The sequence below is a fragment of the Orussus abietinus genome, unplaced genomic scaffold, assembly GCF_000612105.2.
Source record: "Orussus abietinus isolate OABI.00-Male unplaced genomic scaffold, Oabi_2.0 scaffold222, whole genome shotgun sequence".
Taxonomy (NCBI): domain Eukaryota; kingdom Metazoa; phylum Arthropoda; class Insecta; order Hymenoptera; family Orussidae; genus Orussus; species Orussus abietinus.
The window spans coordinates 1-16,043 of NW_019394365.1; the positions used below are offsets into that span (position 1 = coordinate 1).

At 39.5% G+C, this 16,043-nt stretch overlaps 3 protein-coding genes and 1 long non-coding RNA gene across 10 annotated transcripts; 2 read left to right on the forward strand and 2 right to left on the reverse strand.

Annotated features, from left to right (window-relative positions):
• Positions 1-138: 138 nt before the first annotated feature.
• On the forward strand, positions 139-1,510 carry LOC105695352 (early endosome antigen 1-like). Of its 3 annotated transcripts, none has more exons than XM_012416853.2 (5): positions 139-270; positions 334-449; positions 553-944; positions 1,032-1,251; positions 1,344-1,510. In XM_012416853.2, exons 2-5 carry the CDS (start codon positions 360-362, stop codon positions 1,455-1,457), a joined length of 816 nt encoding a protein of 271 aa, XP_012272276.1. In that variant the 5' UTR covers positions 139-270; positions 334-359; the 3' UTR covers positions 1,458-1,510. The 3 variants fall into 3 exon arrangements, with proteins under 3 accessions (XP_012272276.1, XP_023287806.1, XP_012272277.1); XM_012416854.2 differs by having other exon boundaries at positions 173-211; XM_023432038.1 differs by having other exon boundaries at positions 139-449; positions 1,032-1,255; positions 1,344-1,435.
• A 354-nt stretch (positions 1,511-1,864) lies between these two features.
• Positions 1,865-5,644, reverse strand: LOC105695353 (ras-related protein Rab-8A). 4 transcript variants are annotated; one of them, XM_012416858.2, is made up of 6 exons: positions 5,111-5,644; positions 4,533-4,593; positions 4,072-4,417; positions 3,689-3,691; positions 2,933-3,071; positions 1,865-2,754 (listed from the first exon to the last, which is right to left on the reverse strand). In XM_012416858.2, the coding sequence occupies exons 1-5, from the start codon at positions 5,232-5,234 to the stop codon at positions 2,973-2,975; spliced, it is 633 nt and encodes a 210-aa protein (XP_012272281.1). In that variant the 5' UTR covers positions 5,235-5,644; the 3' UTR covers positions 1,865-2,754; positions 2,933-2,972. The 4 variants fall into 4 exon arrangements, with proteins under 4 accessions (XP_012272281.1, XP_012272279.1, XP_012272283.1 ...); XM_012416856.2 differs by having other exon boundaries at positions 1,865-3,071; positions 5,111-5,643; XM_012416860.2 differs by lacking the exon at positions 5,111-5,644 and adding an exon at positions 4,774-4,923 and having other exon boundaries at positions 1,865-3,071.
• A 929-nt stretch (positions 5,645-6,573) lies between these two features.
• LOC105695356 (valine--tRNA ligase) lies at positions 6,574-13,565 on the forward strand. The gene is made up of 19 exons (XM_012416864.2): positions 6,574-6,738; positions 6,959-7,132; positions 7,242-7,369; positions 7,457-7,621; positions 7,710-7,911; positions 7,981-8,269; positions 8,333-8,457; positions 8,540-8,685; positions 8,766-8,902; positions 8,975-9,045; positions 9,163-9,339; positions 9,422-9,543; positions 9,628-9,736; positions 9,824-10,102; positions 10,248-10,586; positions 10,883-11,038; positions 11,128-11,331; positions 11,416-11,691; positions 11,783-13,565. Exons 1-19 carry the CDS (start codon positions 6,574-6,576, stop codon positions 11,999-12,001), a joined length of 3,483 nt encoding a protein of 1,160 aa, XP_012272287.1. The 3' UTR covers positions 12,002-13,565.
• A 91-nt stretch (positions 13,566-13,656) lies between these two features.
• Positions 13,657-14,971, reverse strand: LOC105695357. Of its 2 annotated transcripts, XR_001103622.2 has the most exons (3): positions 14,699-14,971; positions 14,365-14,606; positions 13,657-14,289 (listed from the first exon to the last, which is right to left on the reverse strand). It is a non-coding gene; the product is annotated as an uncharacterized LOC105695357 (long non-coding RNA). The 2 variants fall into 2 exon arrangements; XR_002762155.1 differs by having other exon boundaries at positions 13,657-14,606.
• Positions 14,972-16,043: the final 1,072 nt, after the last annotated feature.

The window sequence follows — 16,043 nt, forward strand, 5'->3', positions numbered from 1 at the left end:
CTGCCCGTAAGCAATCTCCCAACTCATCTCTGGCGCCGTCCTTGGGGGCAAAAAACGGTGAAAGCTAACGTACGAAACCAGAGGGCAGCACAGGATGCTATCGCACGATCTTGCTCGTGAGCAATCTCCCAACTCATCTCTGATGCTGCCCGTGAGCAATCTCCCAACTCATCTCTGGTACTATTTCAACGATTACAACTGGCTGGATCAGGTTTCTATGTAGCCAATCAGTAATGAAGCAGAAAGTTATGCCTTTGACGCGCATGTTTGGTATTCAAAAAGTTGTATAGCTATTAAAATGATTCAGAACTATTAACAATTAGTACTGATTAGTACCTAGGTGACAGCGAAAAAGAGCAATGGATGAAAAACAGATAACGAATGAAATTGACGTGGCTAAACTGGACACGGCATTGCGAAAGATGATGCACGAACTACAATGGAAAACGGTGAATTTTAAAAATCATTAGAGACACTTTTCAGTAGAAAGATGTCTCAAAAAGTACTCTACTTTAAAAGGAATCCTCGAAAAATACTTCTTACTACTTTCAGAAGGCACTGGAAGAAATGCAAAACGAATTGACGAAAACGCGCCAGTCGGTGTACTGTTTGCAAACCACCATCGAGGACAAGTGCAGAGACTTAATGGATAAGGAAATTAAATTAAAATCGGTTATGGAACTTACAAATCAGTTAGGAGAAGAAAACAGAAGATGTCAAAATGAGAAAACAGAATTACAGATAAAGTGTGACAGAGCTTTACGAGAGCAAGTCATGTTGCTCAATCAGGCCAGAATCGCTAACATGGAAAATATTGAATTGAAGCAGAAGTTGCAAAATCTAGAAATGGATGTAGATAATAAAGGAGCCGTCATGAAAGATCTTGTACAGTCACTGCACGAAGTTGAAAAAGCTTCAAATAATATACATGCAGCTATAGAAATGTATTGTCACATGTCCAATATTTTTTGCATCCTTAAGAATTTATAAATGAACAAATATATATATATATTCGATCAATTTAATTTCAGTAAATTTCTTAAGTTAGAGAGAGAACATAAGGAACTTCGTAAAACTTGTGCTGCGATAAAAGAAACGAACAATCGCTTGCAAGCATTGGGTCTAAGCACCCATGCTATTCATCAGAAAGACAAAGCAAATATAGAAGAATTACACAAGAAGCTAAGTAAGTTGGAAGCCGAATCACGGATCAATTCAATAAATGTTGAAGAGCAGAGCGTTATTTCGACTGTATGTAGGTCTTAATTCTGTTACTTATTTAATTGCACATGAATAGAACTATTGAGATAATAATATACTCTTGCTTTAATCCATTATTATAGATGAAGAAGAATGCAGCAGAGTTTAAGGTACAATTAGAAAACAGCAAAGAAGTTGATAAGAAATTAAATGATATGTTTGAGGAGTTAAAAAACCTGAAGCCATATACATTTTAAAATGAATGACATTCACAGGGCGTAACGAAAACTAAACATGTATAGCAAATAGGACATATACAAAATTTATGTTGATACATTGCAAAACACAGTGCAATTAGTTCGACGATTCAGCGACAGTTAGAGAGTAGGACCATTACAGGGTGAGATATCTGGCGATAGGATCGTTGTAATAAACGTTCACACACACGCGCACATATAGGATTATTACAAAATGTATTATTATAGTCGTTTGTATACTCCAGTCCAAGTTGAAACAAGTTCAAAGATTAAAATGCTAAGTCGATAAGGATACGCAAAACGCGGCTTTAACAAGCAAATAATAGTGATCTGTTTTTCTTCATTATATAGGTCCACTGTACATAAATTCAGTTTCGTTACTTAATATAAATCTTTCGTGATGGAACCTTTTGGTATACATTTACTGACATAACAGAGATAGTTACACCTCTAAAGAAAATAATGTCTGAATCGTGTAATAACTTTTCTTCAGTTTACCATCGTCGATGCGTCTGTCACAATTTTTGTTGCTTTAATTAATATTTAATGCGCTAACATATTTTCATTGTTCTCTTGTTACCTCCGTGGAAAAGCTATCGAGTAATAACAATATAAAAATGATTGTGGTCTCTGTGGTACATGGCCTTAATTAATGAGTCCTCATACATGGTTCTTGTGTATTCTTGTATTCAATGTGTGGTGATGTACGTAGCAATATTGACAGGACAAGCGCCGTTTTCGTTGGAACGCAAATACGCTTATTTTATCGTCTCTTAAAAATTTTCTTTGTATGATCAATGTCGTACAACCTGTATTTGTATCCCATGTACAATTATTCTTTCTCAAAACAATACCATCCGATGCTTAGCATCAAAAATAGGTCAGGGGAGAAACGATCGACATAAGCAATTAGGGCCAAGTCCGCGCTGCATAGGCTGTATTTTCTTTGAAGTAAAATATATATATATATCAATTAAATTTTATTGTTTAATTCGATGGTATATCACATTGAAATTTAAATCTGTCAATCCGCCAGAGCCCTGATTCGTACCTACTCGTGTAAAAAATGTTACTCAATATATATGTGTATATATATATTGTTACTACTACTACTACTACTATTATTATCATTATTATTATGAAAGTATTCAAATTCCCTCCTTACTTACAACAGTTGGGCTACATAAATGGTTCATTTTAAAAAGCAATATAACGTTTTTATAAATACGTACTGTAAATTCATTGAAACCATATTGCGTTGTAACAGATTCAGCCTATGGCTCTGACAGTTCCTCCCCTTGTATTTCCAGTAGGAAAACGTTGGATGTCGACAATTTGTAAAAACACCACCCATATAACAAAAAGAATCCATTGTCAAGGAGTAAAGTCACAGAGCCCGATAATGAGCACATTGATAGCCTCGGCGAACAGAAATTTTGTCCGACGAAAAGAACGTAAATAGACGGTAATCATACAGGAATAAATCTTGTTACAAAGTTGATTGCAGTTGAGGGGTCAGAGTATGGAACAGCGGGCAAGCCAACTCGGAGGTTTCCTCTGAGGTTCTAAAGCCTTTAATTGGTGGCCACCTCCTTTAGGTGGATTTGAGGCCTCCTACACAGAACAAAGTAAATTAATTCATGTACCGTTATATTTATGATTGTCGTATATTCCTTAGTTTCACTCATACATTAATACCAAAACTAAACATTTAATGATTAAAATGGTTATTTTTAAACAAATAACACCCTTAAAAAAATTATTTAAAATTCCATTAATCAGTAACTTTTCTGATATTGAACAGAGTTGTGTTTAGTAAATAACGAAAGTGAGTATTCTATGTAGCGTATTCATTTTACATTAATCGTATTAGTTAAATGAAATAGATATTAAATTTCTAAAGAATAAAATAAGTTTCTGATACAATCATTTTTATCACAGTTCCTTAAAATTGTAGAATTCAAAATGCAAAGCATCTAATAGGTTGAAATATTTTAGTTTTGTTTATGTACATCACATATGCGACAAATTCCTTTAACAGTTCCTATTTAAATAGCAAAATAATTAATTAATTACAAGTCCCAGAAAAATTTATTCTATTTATTGAGTTTTTACGAAATTATTCCATGCGTCGCTTATTTAACCGAACCCTTACACTAAACATCTACTTTCTAGCTTTCTAAGAAAGTTAAAATGTTAGTAATGCAATAACAGTTTTATAGGAGAGTTACCTTCTGCCAAGATAGACCCGCACCAAACACATAGAAAGAGGCATGGGAAACAGAGAAACAATAGTTACTAGATGTGAATTACAGATGGAATAATCCATTACAGTTATAAACATTGCAATTTCAATGTTATTCTAAAAAATATTTAAAAGAACTATATGAACCATTAAGCAAGAGTTAAATTACTTTACAAAAAGAAAGTGAGAATGCATGAGACCCTTCACCACAAATGATCCAGATAGATTCAAGTCAAGGTAAAAAGTCATTGATTGAGAATGACGATACAAACATATTTAGAGTACAAATAAAGCATTGGTCTATGGTGAACAAAATTTGTATACTAAGTTAAAGCTAACTATAACTAATTTGAGTTTGAAAATACTCACCAATTTCTTTTCCATTTTTGCTTTGATATCACGAGCTAAAGTATAAAAAGCATCCTCGACGTTGATGCTAGACTTTGCTGATGTCTCCATAAACTTAATACCATACTCGATGGCTAACTGTTCTCCTCTTTCCTTAGAAACTTGTCTCCTTTCAGTAAGTTCACATTTATTACCTAGAAGCATCTTCTCAACATCTGAAGATGCATTTTCTTCGATATTGCGAATCCAGTTCTTGATGTTTTCAAAACTTTTTTCATTGGTGACGTCATATACCAACATAATACCCATCGCACCCCGATAATACGCCGTTGTTATCGTGCGAAACCTCTCCTGCCCAGCTGTGTCCCTATAAGGGAATTAAGCATCACTTTTACATCCCGTCACTTAACATTAAAGTAAATTCATTGCCATTGAAAATATCGGCATAAGCTTTGGTCCTACGACGATCTATCAATTCTTACCATATCTGTAACTTAATTTTCTTTCCATCCAACTCGATTGTGCGAATCTTAAAATCAATTCCTGCAAAGTGAAAGAAGCTGTGTCACTTGATGAAAAGCTCGCAATAACAAAAGACTGTCTCTCTCTCTCTCTCTCTCTCTTTTTCTTGAGGAACAGGTCCCTTTGAAACCAAGGAAAGTGAGAACAAGGAGAGGCAGTATGAAGAAAAAGAAACACGAAGGACAAAGGAGCAAAACAAACCGCAGAGTAGCATCAAGCGCAAAGTGCGCGTTTACTCTTGGCTTTACATAAGACATTTGGGATTCTTTAATGAAATTTTTAGGTTAGGTCAACGCGAGAAGGATAAATATCCGTCGGAGAAGAGAATATAGGTTACGCAGCGAGGCTGAAGATAGCTCGCGAACAACGTAGTCTTTGTCCCGACGTATGTAGAAACTTTTCTACGCGAGAGAACGGCGAATATTGGAGACACACCCTAAGGGTAACTCAGGACGCTCCTGACGCATTCGATAATTCGTTGAAAAGTAACAAGGGAGATGACCAATTATCGGGCTTAGTAATGCGCACCAAGACGTACCGATGGTGGAGATGAAGGTCGTGTTGAATGCATCCTCCGAGAATCTAAACAATACACACGTCTTCCCCACACCCGAGTCACCGATCAGTAGTAACTTAAATAAATAGTCATAGGTCTTTGCCATCTTCACGGAGATTGCAACCGTGCGATGTTATATATTATTTGATCGTCACTACACTACTGGCACCCTTGCCCGGATGTTTCGTACCACCTTCCTATATTATATTTCCTCTGCTCTTGTGGTGGTGGTGGTGATGATGGTGCCAAAGACAGCTGGTTCCGAAATCCGAGTCCTTTAGGGACTACTTCAACTCTCGCGAGTTCCGGGCATTTGCGACCCTTTTCACCTCCCGATGCTTCGCTTAAACTCCCGAGATATTCCGAGGACGTCGCTTCACCGGCTAGCGCTCAAGGAGTTGCCCCTTGGACCGGTTAACAGAGCGAGCTGATGGCGCGAAACATCTGTCAGAAGAAGCGATGACAGGCACGGACGGCCATTCGACACTCGGCACCGCGATTTTTTCCCGTTCGAGTGGCAACCCTGCCGCGGTCTCGTGGGCGCAGGTTGGGGGTTCACTGAGCGCGTCGGGTGTCATACATAACGCGGTTTGTCAACGCATCAAGGGCAAAGAACCAATCAGAACTGCGACGGAAATGACGTAGAGGTTAAGCACAGTTTTGATTGGTTGTGCATCCGCGACGCTTAACGCGTCGCGTTCTATGTGACACGCGACCCAGTAGGACTCCGGTAACAGACGCGAATCGCAGAAAACGAGAAGTTTTTCTCCCGACTACGATTAACGGAATTTTCAGTTGTGCCTTGTCACGATGCTTAATGTTTGATCGTTAAATATTTAAAGCTCTATAAAGACAATTCAATGTATTGCAAGTCTTACCTTTTACTGTGTTATCACGCGTTCGAAGAGCTATTTTATTTAACTTCTGAGTTGGGTGAGAAACCGCTCCATCTAGAGGGTAGAAGTGTAATTAAATATATGTTTCCACATAAGTTACATTAATGATATAAAAATTTATATTTTTAATGAAGGGTAATAAACTGAGAAAAAATATCTAAGTTTATAACGGGATATGCAAGTAGGAGGCTTCTAGTTAAAAGGACATTTCTAAAGATCCTGTATTGAAGAATGTATTGCAAGCTCGGATTGCAAGAGACACATCTATCAAACCAGATCAAACCTATCTTTACTCAAATACTAAAGGCACATGTGTTTCACATCCCTTTGTACAAGTAATCTATGACTTGTCTGTCGTCTTCCCACGTGGAGTGCTACTTAAATCCCCCTCTACATCAATTTTCTCAATCAATTTTTCGTTTGACTTTGCGAATCAAAAGTACGATACAGCAGTTATATATGCGCTGTTTGCATTTTTGCAGATAAGTATTACGTATATCAGCACGGTGGCTGTTAAGACCGCAACTGTGTAGTTTCATCATTTAAAGCATGGTTGACACAAAAACTGATGAAAATGGCAGTGAAAGTGTACCCCCAAAAACTGCTAAGCAGTTGGAGAAAGAGGCTAAAAAATTGGCAAAATTAGAGAAATTTAAACAAAAACAAGGAAAAAAGGAATCAATCGTTTCTACCAAGCCAACAGAAAAGTCCGAGGTATATTCAATAATGTTCATATTTTAGTGCTTTTATATGTTAACTATATGGCTTTAATGGGCATTTCTTCCATATGGTATTTTTGTTAAGATTGGTGTAATATTTTATTAATGGCATTAAAAATGTATCTATTACATATAATTTGACTGATTACTATTGGAAGAATCGGTTCAAAGGTTTCGAGTGTAAAATCATGGAATCATTTGTTTGTGTTATATAGAAAAATGACAAGAAGAAGACAATTAAAGAATCCGCCTTATATAGTCAAACTATTATACCAGGAGAGAAAAAGGATATCACGTGCCCAATGCCAGATGCATATAGCCCTCAATATGTTGAGGCTGCATGGTACGACTGGTGGGAGAAAAATGGATTCTTTAAACCAGAATATGGTGTATGTAGTTTAAATTAATGATTGTCATATAATTACAGTAATTATCTATTAATTATCCAAGGGAATTCAATTTTATATACATGCATGTAATGTCATTTTGAAATTTTAGAGAAATTCTGTATCGGAAGAAAATCCAAAGGGCAAGTTCGTAATGGTAATTCCACCTCCAAATGTTACTGGTTATCTTCATTTAGGACATGCATTAACTAATGCTGTAGAAGATGCCATTACAAGATGGTAAATTAGACAGTTTTTAATTATAGTAACCCGATAGAAAAGTATTCATTGCTTTGTATTCAATGATTTAATTTTCATACAATTTAGGAACCGCATGAAGGGTCGTACAACTTTATGGAATCCAGGCTGTGATCATGCAGGAATTGCAACTCAAGTAGTTGTTGAAAAAAAGCTATGGAAAGAGGAACAGAAAACGCGTTATGATTTAGGACGTGAAAAATTTATAGAGAAGGTTTGGGGCTGGAAGCATGAGTAAGTTTACCATTATGGCAAAAGGTAGTCATTGATTTTACGATCGAATATCATAGATATAATATAAGAAAATACTGTTTTCTTGTAGGAAAGGAGATAGAATCTACTTACAGTTACGAAAATTAGGTAGTTCCTTCGATTGGGACCGTGCTTGCTTTACGATGGATCCTAAATTATGTCGAGCTGTAACAGAAGCATTCGTACGGCTGCATGAGGAAAATATTATTTATAGAAGTAATCGTCTTGTAAATTGGTGTTGCACACTAAAGAGTGCGATTTCAGATATTGAAGTAAGAAAACACTTACATTAAATGTAAACTTAATATAATATATCAATATTAATCAATTCTTTTACTTAGGTAGACAAGGTAGAATTACCTGGTAGGACTTTACTCTCTATCCCAGGATACAATGAAAAAGTAGAGTTTGGTGTCATCGTATTGTTTGCATATAAAATAGAAGAATCAGATGAGCAAATTATTGTGGCAACGACTAGAATCGAAACCATGTTGGGAGATACTGCTGTGGCAGTACATCCTACGGATGTTCGCTATTCACATTTAGTTGGGAAATATGTGAAACATCCCTTTTGTGACAGACGTGTACCAATCATCGCAGATGACTTTGTTGACATGGAATTTGGCACTGGTATGCAACAAAAAAGTGATATAATCTAAAAAGAAAACTAAATCAATTTGCCAATTCAAACAGGAGCTGTCAAGATAACACCTGCTCATGATCCAAATGACTATGAAGTAGGAAAACGACACAATTTGCCGTTTGTAACTATTTTCAATGAAGATGGAAATATAATTGGAAATTATGGAAAGTTTACGGTATCATATTTTAAATAATTTATCATGCGATATTTAATGGTAATTGAAGACATGATAATTATTACAACAATTTTTAATACAGGGAATGAAGAGGTTTCATGCTAGAAAGGCTGTCTTGAATGAGTTGAAGGAGAGAAATTTATTTATTGAAATAAAAGATAATCCTATGATTGTTCCCATTTGTAGCAGGTCTAAGGATGTGGTAGAACCTCTCATTAAACCTCAGTGGTAAAGAAAAAAATGATAATCTGATGATCCCACGAAATGAGTAGATTAAATATGAAATGGTTTGAACTTTGTTTTCACAGGTACATACGTTGTGATGATATGGCTAAACGTGCTACGGAAGCTGTACAAAGTGGAGAATTAAAAATAATTCCTGATCAACATAAGAAGACTTGGTATCGTTGGATGGATGGAATTAGAGATTGGTGTATCTCTCGACGTCAGTATCGCACTTGAATTATATTTTATTAATTTATTAATAATTAATAATTAATTGTAATTAATTTAATAGAGCTATGGTGGGGCCATCGTATACCTGCGTACTACATAACCGTGAATACTCTCTCGATGACGAATGGCGCGGTAATTTTATCTCATAATTACTATAATTCATATAAAAAAAAAAACTATGCAATTTTAATTACTAACTTGGCCAATTTACGGAATTTATTTATTTCTCAATGCATATTGATTTATCAGAAATCAGATGATGAATATTGGGTGAGCGGAAGAACTGAAGCTGAAGCTAGAGACAAAGCAGCTAAGAAGTTGGGTATAAGTCCAGATAAAATTACTCTCGAACAGGATCCTGACGTTTTGGATACATGGTTTTCATCCGCCCTGTTTCCCTTTTCCATATTCGGATGGCCCGATGATGTATGTAGAATTTATTATTCTTTAAACAAATTATACATATCTGTTCTCACATGTATATGCCTTTCGTGTATTACACTTTTAGACGGAGGAACTCAAAGCCTTTTATCCTGGCACTCTATTGGAAACTGGTCACGATATTTTATTCTTTTGGGTAGCGAGAATGGTGTTCCTTGGACAGAAGTTATTGGGAAAATTGCCGTTCAGGTAATCACTCATTTTAAACAATGTTCATAAGATCAAATAGGGAGAGCAAGTGAACGGAAATGTTTTATTTTATGCGTTTACCAGGGAAGTATATTTACATGCCATGGTGCGGGATGCTCATGGCAGGAAAATGAGTAAATCCTTGGGTAACGTTATCGATCCCATGGATGTAATCCGCGGAATTTCATTAGAGGTACGAATAAAAAAATATCGAGATGGTCAAAGATATATAAGACGATCTATTTCCGAAATGTAGCAGTAACATTAAAAATGTTTTCAGAATCTTCACAAACAACTTACGGAATCAAATTTAGACCCGAAGGAACTGAAACAGGCTATCGAAGGTCAGAAACAGGATTATCCTCAAGGGATTCCCGAATGCGGCACGGATGCATTGCGCTTTGCATTATGTGCTTACACGACTCAAGGTCGAGACATCAATCTCGATATTCTGCGCGTTCAAGGATACCGATTTTTCTGTAACAAGATCTGGAATGCAACTAAATTTGCTTTGATGTATCTGGGCAATGATTTCAAGTGCGATACTGATGTCGAAGAGGTAATGAACATCAAAATATGTATACATAATAACAGAGTGTTGTGATTGAAAATCGAATTAATTGATGCAGATAATATGACAAGAGATTATATCCCTTTCTGTACAATGGCATATAGACTTCTTGATATTTTCGTTTAACTTTTAGCGACCAAACTATAACGGGGAAATCGGGGAAGAAACCCCTTGGAGCCATGGTTGGTACGAGGAAACTTTGAAGGAGACGTTCGTCCAGGAAGCATTGGACAATTATTTAGCTGATTACCCTTACGTTGACGGCTACACGCCTTCCCAGGCGGATATTAAAATTCATGCAGTGTTGAGTGGATTGCATATTGATTTTACGCGGCTGCCGCACCTGCACCGTTGGCAAAAACACATCGCAACGTACAGCGAAGGAGAAAGATCTGCTTTCCGCGCGAAACAGGGCGGATTGCTATCTCAAAAGGGATGTAAATTAACCAGAGGTTGTATCGCGGGATTTCAGGTGAGCGGCTGTAAATAAACAGTTTAAAGTCTTTTCGTACGCGAGTTCGGCTTACCGTGAAGCCCTGCGATTTCCGAGTCCGATATAATGTCTCTTTACGCATAAACGTGCACGCGATTCATAAGTATACTTTGCATTTCAAATTCGTTGAAACGAGGTTCCCTTTGACGAAATAATGTAAAGAGGGGGGGAAAGAAATGCATCTGTATGCACACAAAAGTCGTGTTACCATTAGCTCTCAATCATTTCCCTTCGGTTGAGCTTATTGTTATTAACCATCCGAACGAACGTTTTAGCTGACTGGAAACGAGTCCAATATGGATTTATGGATGCTGTCGCGAGTAAGTAATGCTGCAAAAATTAGCGACGAAGGAATGGCTCAATACGATTTCCCGGCTGTTACAACGGCTTGCTATAATCTCTGGCTTTACGACCTGTGCGATGTTTATCTGGTTGGTATAACAATTATAAGGAATTTTTAGTTTCCTAAAATTCATATAGAATTCCATCTCTTGAATAAATATTATTACAAATTTCTTAGGAGTACCTGAAGCCGGTATTCCAAAGCGGGAGTGAAGAAAATAAACTAGCGGCCAAGCGAGTGCTGTTCAAAACTCTGGACGTTGGATTGCGTTTGTTAAGTCCGTTCATGCCGTTCATTACCGAAGAACTTTATCAACGTTTGCCTCGCATAAAACAGGTTTTCCCAAGCATTTGCGTGAGCCCATATCCGGATGTCCTGGAAGTAAAAACAACATTTTAACTATTAACTTAATTGTAATCGAAAATCGCAACTCAGTAATTAAGTACTCTTTTCTTTCTATTCTAGTGTTCGTGGAGGAATCAAGATATAGAAAATGATGTTGATTTTGCTCAAAAGATCATCAAAAGTGTTAGGTCGGCACGAGCGACGTATAACTTACAAAATAAAACAAAAAGCGAAGCGTATATTGTGTGTGCCGAGAAAGACACAGAGGACAGGATTAAAAAGTATTCGTCCATGATAGGGACACTCGCGTATTCAATAGTACATCTGGATAAAGCTCCGCCCCAGTGCTTAATTTTGACAATAACAGAGAAAGTGCAAGTACATCTTCTGTTAAAGGTAAACATACATTTACAAACAGATTGATCAAATATCTAAATATAAGAAATATAGAACGACAAAAATTATACATATAAAAAAATTTCGGCAGGGACTAATCGATCCTGAAAAGGAACTCGAAAAACTGGGGAAGAAGGAGATTCAGTTGAAGTCAACGATAAATAAATTGAAACAAGACATGTCCATCGCGGATTACGACATTAAGGTACCGGTTGATGTCCAGACAAGCAACACAGAAAAGCTGCTCAGTGCTACGGGTGAATTGCAACGATTAATTGAAGCGATGGAGGCTCTACGAACAATGCAATAGTGCTGTCATACCCTCTAGGTTCTTTAATTTTATTTATGTTTTCTAGAAGACTATTTATAGTTTCATACGTTTCACTCGAAGAACTCGCTCGAGACCTACTTTTTAATAAACAATGAATTTCCAGTAATTAATAGGTAACAACGGTAAAAGAAAGATATAGTTATAAAGGGTATACGTTATTTTCCTTGTTTTTTCATTGAAAGATTTCGTTGTCTACAGATTCTTAGCTTTGAGAAATACGTTAGATATCATCCCTGGATGGTACTCGGCTGGATATTTGGTTCGAAACTATTTATACAAGCTGTTGCTTTAAACAAATACAACGCGCTAACCTGACTAATAATTGTTTTAAGCATTTTGTAGGCGAGTCAGCGCGTTATGCCGTAGTCGTTCACTGGACGATCGTCATGGTTCCTCAGAGGGCGCCAGCTGGTGCTCCAATTTTCGACCGACTCGTGGCCTATTTATATAGACCGTCTTTAGAAATTTCTACCTGGTGAAGAAACGGTACTAAAATTGCACAAGTCGTGAGCCTCGGCTGAATTTCTCGCCGTATTTTCCCCGCGGAACAAAAATTCTCTGTTATCAAGACATCTGTATAGAACTAATGTTACTTAAGTTCTAATAGGTTTATTTTTTGCCCAGAAGACGTGATACCATAATGGGTTTAAGATTTCGCGGGGAATAACTAAAGTGACTCAAACTTTGAGTTTACGTATTTTCTATTCAACAGTGGAACTAGTTGGTCAATTGCTTTTTCCTTTGTCGAGTAAATGCGTTATTGCGTTTTCAATAAAAGCCGTAGTGAGTTTGTCGCGCGTTCTGCCGTACCGGCGCAGTTGCTTTCTCGAATGAATCGTGTTACTATAAATCTCGGTAGGTGGCGGCGGTGTAAATGTTTGAAAATCGCAGGAAAAAGGAACATGGTATATTCGATAAGTTTATAAATGAAAATGTCGACACATGCCTGAAAAAAGTCTCCCATGAAATGTTACATTCACATTTTTAAATTAAACAGGACTTTTCAGCATCTGTTTCGATGCACTACTAGGTTGTCGTTATGATCTAGTGTACCCACTTTGAGATCTTTTCCCATTTTATGTATTCAAATGATCGAGATCGCGTTATTATGATTTGTTTAAATTTTTAAAGAGGTTTTATTATTTAATAAGACTTAATAGCATGAAAGTGCCTGATAGTTGAAAAGTCTATGAATCATTGATCATTTTAATATGAAAACGAAGCACTTCCGTATCCTCATCGTTTCACAGTTAAATTTGATTCTTTTTTTACGCGGTATTTAAATTCCGACCCCAACACTTGGAAAATATGCAACTAGAATAATAATTATTGTTTTTAGCGAAAGGTAACGCGTCTTTCCGTAGCTTGTGTTTTACCATAGAACCCCTTTCAAAATCTTTTTTAATTGCAGCTTTTCAAGGCGTTAATGCAACAGTTTCGTACTCTCTTCAGCGAATCGCGCTGTGCTGTCTCGAAGTTAACGTCCACTGTCATTCTCTTTATGTTCCTATACCACCAAGAAATATACAAATATACTAAACTACCTAATAATTAATACCCATAAAAGGTATCTACCAGATATTAAATTTAATACTTAATATAAAATGTATACGGAAAAAATCCCCACTATGATATTAATTCATAAAAACTTCGCATATTCAGAGACTTGGAGGACGAGTTTCAGCCACCTCTTTGCATGTAGCGGTAACATTACCAGCGCAGCGTGATTTTTTATAAATCTCGTTGATAAAGAATGGAACTCACAAGCGACATCTATAAACAGAATCGTTCGTATAAACTTTCTCTACACCCGTTGTCATCTTCGGTGCGAAAGAGTACGGGACATAAGCGGCGAATGATGGGGTCCGTATTTTTGGCGAAAACGTCCATCCGCGTCTCGGCCGGAAACCCAGCGACCGAAAAAGGTCTTCCAAAGTCCTCGGCAGTCCTCGAGCTTTCGCCGGTGCTGCGTCGAAGTACTCCCATATACGTATTGCCTACGTCGTCCCCGTATTCCGGAATCCACCGTCAGCGTTCCCAGCGTTCGCTCTGTCTTCGTCGGATCTATGGAGATTAATAGAGACAAAACGTCCTCCTCGCTGGGAACTGATTCAGGAACGCTCGAGGAGAGCGTCCGACGAGTTGCTCGGTTAAAATTATAACCCGGGAAATATCACCGAGCGAAAATCTCCGCCAAAGTAGGAACTAGCTGCAGCCTCTCATTAAAACTCGATAAACTGTAGCGGTTAAACAAAATTCGTTAGCACCTGAAAAACGAGAAATATCAAAATATGCGCTTCCCTGTATTCGGATGACAAAATTCATTTTAAAGATTGGTAAACCGTCTCAAGGTGGATCGTTCGGGTCGACTGACGGATCGGTTCCGAGTCAGCGTTTCATTTTTCCAGGTCCTCGTCCTTGCTCATTCAGCGCAAGGACTTTCCACCTCGGGGATAAATTCTCGGTCTCACCCTCTCCTGGGCGCGCGCACCTACGCGTGCCCGAAATTACTTTTCCCGCTCGTCCCGACTCCATGGCCCTCCCAGGCATCCGCAGGAATCGGTCGCGCCGATTCGCCTCTCCCCTGAAACGAAAACGAAAGGTATGGTCCCCCGTTACGTCTCGTCGACGAGGAAGGACGAAACGGTATTTTTTTTTTCTTTTTTCTATACAGACCGTGGGTATCGACGTATAGGGGGCAGGGACTTTTTTTCTCCCTCGAGGAAGGCGAATGGGAGAACCGACCCAAGGATCGACGGGAAGACGTCGCGACGCCTCGGCGACGTCGCCGGTATCCTCCGAGACTCCCCTTCGAGAAGGCTCGAGCGAACCTCTTAGATCGTTTCCAAATGTTTCCCAGCGCAAAGTGTAACCTGATATTTCGAAAAACTCCGCGAATCGGCCGACTCGAAGCCAATAAATCGGGAGTTTTTGGTAGCATCGTGCGGCGTCACGCAGACCTCGGGATCACTTTGCGGATTTTCTCTCGACGGGAAACTGCGACGTGAAAGCCTCGCGAGGCCTTCGTGACGTTTCGATCCCTATCCGTTTCCTTCTATCCGTTGAGCGGTGTTCTCGCTCGCGATATGTCCGCGCCGCGGCGCCCCCTGTTGGGCCGAAGTGACGTCATCGCGCGGCCGATCGGCTGCGATCGGCGGCAAATTCGAGCGCCGGGACGAGACGTCGCGTCGACTCGAAGGTCGGTCGCGATCGTTTAAGCTACCGAGGACCAAACCACTATGGAGTTTCTTAGGGGCTAGGAATTTTTCGGGAAGGGGCATGGAAAATTCAACGGGAGCGAAATCGGCAAAAGGGGCACGGCGGTTCGATCGGGCGTTTATCGAGGGCGTTCGGCGTTTGGAGGGCGCCGGTCGTTCCGGGATCGCGATCGAGAGACGAGAGAGAAAGATGGCGGAGAAAAGAGAGCGCGAGGTGACCCGCGCTCGGGGACGAAGGGCATCGGCAAGGTTGCAAGGGTAAACGAGAATACGGGAGAGACCGAGAGGAAAGAGAAAAAGTGAGAAAGAGGGAACGGGGGAAGAGAGAGAGAGAACTCCGGCTCAAACTCCATCCGCCGGTAGAAAACAGTGAGGTTAGGTTCTGGAGGGCCGGCACAGAACCAGCGGTAGAGAGCGAGCAGAGGCAGACGAGAAGAGACGACCGCTTGAAATCCCTCCTTCCCGCCTTTCCTGCCTGCCTTGCCGCCCGTCCGCCATGCCACTACGAGCGGGCGAACGTACAGCTAGGCCGGCACGGTCCTGTAGCCCATTTGGCATTTCCCCAGCTATAGCGGCGGTCCTGTAGCCCATCGTTGTTATCGTCCCGCAGCTGCATAAAGTCGGGTCTCCCTCCCTTCACCCGGCACCTCCTCCCCGCCCACCCGACCCGCTCGTAGCCCCGCTACCCGCGACCCCGCGCCCAGAAACCCCCCACCGTCGACGGTGGCGCCGCCGGCGGGGACGCCTCGAACCGTTGCCGCTCTCCCCTCCCTCGGCGCGCCAGCCAGCCAGCCACGGCGATC

What these genes read in the sequence shown, in the direction of transcription:
- LOC105695356 (XM_012416864.2), top strand. Translation starts at nt 6,574, where the DNA reads ATGGTTGACACAAAAACTGATGAAAATGGCAGTGAAAGTGTACCCCCA. An exon ending in GAAATTATGGAAAGTTTACG is followed by an intron (nt 8,458 to 8,539) that starts GTATCATATTTT and finishes TTTTTAATACAG; the next exon opens with GGAATGAAGAGGTTTCATGC. An exon ending in ACCTGTGCGATGTTTATCTG is followed by an intron (nt 11,039 to 11,127) that starts GTTGGTATAACA and finishes CAAATTTCTTAG; the next exon opens with GAGTACCTGAAGCCGGTATT.
- LOC105695353 (XM_012416858.2), bottom strand. Translation starts at nt 5,234, where the DNA reads ATGGCAAAGACCTATGACTATTTATTTAAGTTACTACTGATCGGTGAC. An exon ending in GACCTTCATCTCCACCATCG is followed by an intron (nt 4,594 to 5,110) that starts GTACGTCTTGGT and finishes TTCACTTTGCAG; the next exon opens with GAATTGATTTTAAGATTCGC. An exon ending in AAAATTAAGTTACAGATATG is followed by an intron (nt 4,418 to 4,532) that starts GTAAGAATTGAT and finishes ATTCCCTTATAG; the next exon opens with GGACACAGCTGGGCAGGAGA.
- LOC105695352 (XM_012416853.2), top strand. Translation starts at nt 360, where the DNA reads ATGGATGAAAAACAGATAACGAATGAAATTGACGTGGCTAAACTGGAC. An exon ending in ATACATGCAGCTATAGAAAT is followed by an intron (nt 945 to 1,031) that starts GTATTGTCACAT and finishes ATTTAATTTCAG; the next exon opens with TAAATTTCTTAAGTTAGAGA. An exon ending in AGCAGAGCGTTATTTCGACT is followed by an intron (nt 1,252 to 1,343) that starts GTATGTAGGTCT and finishes CCATTATTATAG; the next exon opens with ATGAAGAAGAATGCAGCAGA.